A 2,500-nucleotide genomic window follows, 5' to 3' on the forward strand; every position below is an offset into this window, starting at 1 on the left:
ACAACAATGTTGGTGTAAGTGTAAGAGTTGCATGCATGCAGACCAAGGCACAGCAGCATAGCTCGTCCATACATCCATTATGAATAATGGATGGTTTATTTTAGGTTCTTTCTACGTTGCTCTTGCTGTGCTTACCTGGGTAAATAAAACCTCAGGCAATCCGTCTGCCTCCAGCTTCCCTCTGGAACATCTTGTATCCTGTTGCAGGAACGGATGGAGAGGTCCTCCACAGAACTGCAAATAAGTGAAGGAACTGGTTGAACATTCATGTCCACCGATGAGTCCTACAGGGCTCAATGTCCCCCGGCGCTGTGACTCATCCCCATCTCTCCTCTGCCCTCACCGCGTTGTTGTTGTTGTTGTTGTTGTTGTTGTTGTTGTCTGCGCCGCCACTGCGGTCCCTGGGCCGGTGGCGTATCCTCTCCCTGATCTCACACACCACGTTCAGCTCGTGGCGGTGCAGCTCCTGATCCGTCCTCCACGAGGCGTGGCTCTGCAGGGGCGAGGGGGCCGAGGAGGAGGAGGACAGCGGTAGGCTGGGGCTGGGGGTCTCCGAGGGGGTGGTGGCGGGGTCCATGAAGACCACAGCGGTGCCGCTCGGGCCACAGTGATGGCGGGCCGTGCTGACCGAGACGACGTCCGAGAACCCGTTGGGAACTTCATTGAGGATCCTGCTGGAAACCCGGGATTCGGGGAGGCCGTTGGGGGATCCCAGGACGGCCCCCCCGGGGACCCTGCTGTGCCGTAGGAAGCTCTGTTGGTGGGGGCTGCCCCCGCCGCCGATGGGCGAGTCGGGGCCGGAGCCGGAGCAGGAGCTGGGGCTGAGGTCAGGGTGAAGCAGGGGCGAGGGGGTAAAGGTCTCCAGGCCGGGACCCAGCTGGCACAGGGGGGCCGGGGTGAGACAGGTGCGGGGCTGTTGGAAGGGCTGCAGACGCTGCAGCAGGGAGGGCTTGGTGCCAGAGACGGGGAGGCCCCGCTTACGCAGCTGCTGCCGCAACTCTGACACCTAAGAAACAGGCAAGGGGGGGATGGGGGGGGATGAAGGGGCGGGGCTTGTCTGGAGTTTCAAAATGTGGGCGTTTACCCATGTCCACCTTCTAAGGGACCAGCCGCCTTTCCTTACCGTGAGGTCGACGAGGTTGGGAGGCAGGAGCTCCGGTTTGAGGCTGTGGCTGGGGTCCAGGGACTGGGGGTGTTTGGTGGGGGCGGCCAGCGTGCTCTGGGGCACGGTGTCAGAGAACCTCACATTCTGATCGGTGTCTCCACTGAGGGAAATACAATATCATGAGCTTGGTCTGGGGCGTTCAAACCTTCAACATCAACCCTTCTGAGGAGCCTGCTCCTTGTGGCAGCAGAAGGGGGTCAGCGTACCTGGGCGCGTCCAGAGACAATCGCTGCTTCTTCTGGACCCCGACACCTGAGGGACGCAAATGGGGGCTGGCTTGATATGTTTTATCTGATGTCGTTTTGTCGTGACCTCAACAAACAACACAGCACCAAGACAGAGGGAGGGGTGTGAAGGCGGTGGCCATACCCGAGGCCGTGGCGGCCCTCTGGTTGGGGGGAATGTAGGGGTGGTATTTGAGCTTCCTCATCTTGGGCTTGGCCTCCTGTTGTTTCTGAGGACGGGGGAGGTGGCTCGCGCTCGGGACGGGGGGCGAGCGGGACGAGGCGCAGGACGAGCTGGGGGACTGAGCTGTCTGCAGAGAGACACACACGCAGAAGGACAGGTGATAACACTGTTCGGATAGCTTCAGCCAACCTGGTGCGCTCATGACCTACGTTGCTACATGCATTCCCTCTCTGTTCCAACCCCTGGTCCCGACTGTGCTATCCATAAAACCCCTGAGGCCACGAGAAACATCCTCATCAATCTGTACTACCGCGGCTCCCAACCTGCTAAGCCCATCTTTTAAACATCGGGGGATTATCTATGGGTCATTTCATGTTCAAACGGTGCTACAACGTGAGCTATGGGACGGGGCGCACATCGAATAAGGAAGGGAGGAGACCATAAAGTGCCATCGACAAGACCCCCAACCCCACGCCAGTCTCTGGCCGACGGTGTGTTGCTGCCGAGGACAGGCAGGTGGTGTAAAGCTAAAGAGCAGCGTGCGGAGAGCTCCCCGCTCTGGGTTGGCAGTAATGAATGCAGACGCAGCTTAAAGAGCATGCAGCCCGTGTAGCGGTGACCATGCAGCAAGGTTAAACACTTTCCAGGGATGAAAGAATCACACACACACACACACACACACACACACACACACACAGATACTTGCACACACAGGAGCATGCACGCACACACACACACACACACACAAATACACACACACACACACACAGATACTTGCACACACAGGAGCATGCACGCACACACACACACACATGCATAGGCGTCACACGTGTGTGCAAGAAATGCACACACGCGTGACGCACAGGCATGTGCACCAACACAAACGCACACACATACATACAGTAACACCCACACACACCCCTGTTT

General features: G+C 58.3%; 1 protein-coding gene across 1 annotated transcript in view; it reads right to left on the bottom strand.

Annotated features, from left to right (window-relative positions):
- Positions 1-2,500, bottom strand: part of LOC307085569 (uncharacterized protein) — a gene marked incomplete at both ends in the record, with an annotated part of 10,484 nt that overhangs the window by 1,304 nt on the left and 6,680 nt on the right. Inside the window, 5 exons of the mRNA XM_079750406.1 lie at positions 136-234; positions 344-1,006; positions 1,124-1,265; positions 1,372-1,417; positions 1,535-1,700. Coding sequence (XP_079606532.1) covers positions 136-234; positions 344-1,006; positions 1,124-1,265; positions 1,372-1,417; positions 1,535-1,700 — 1,116 coding nt within the window. The remainder of the gene's footprint in view (positions 1-135; positions 235-343; positions 1,007-1,123; positions 1,266-1,371; positions 1,418-1,534; positions 1,701-2,500) is intronic.

This window comes from Pollachius pollachius (genome assembly GCF_949987615.1).
Source record: "Pollachius pollachius genome assembly, chromosome: 1".
NCBI classification, from domain to species: domain Eukaryota; kingdom Metazoa; phylum Chordata; class Actinopteri; order Gadiformes; family Gadidae; genus Pollachius; species Pollachius pollachius.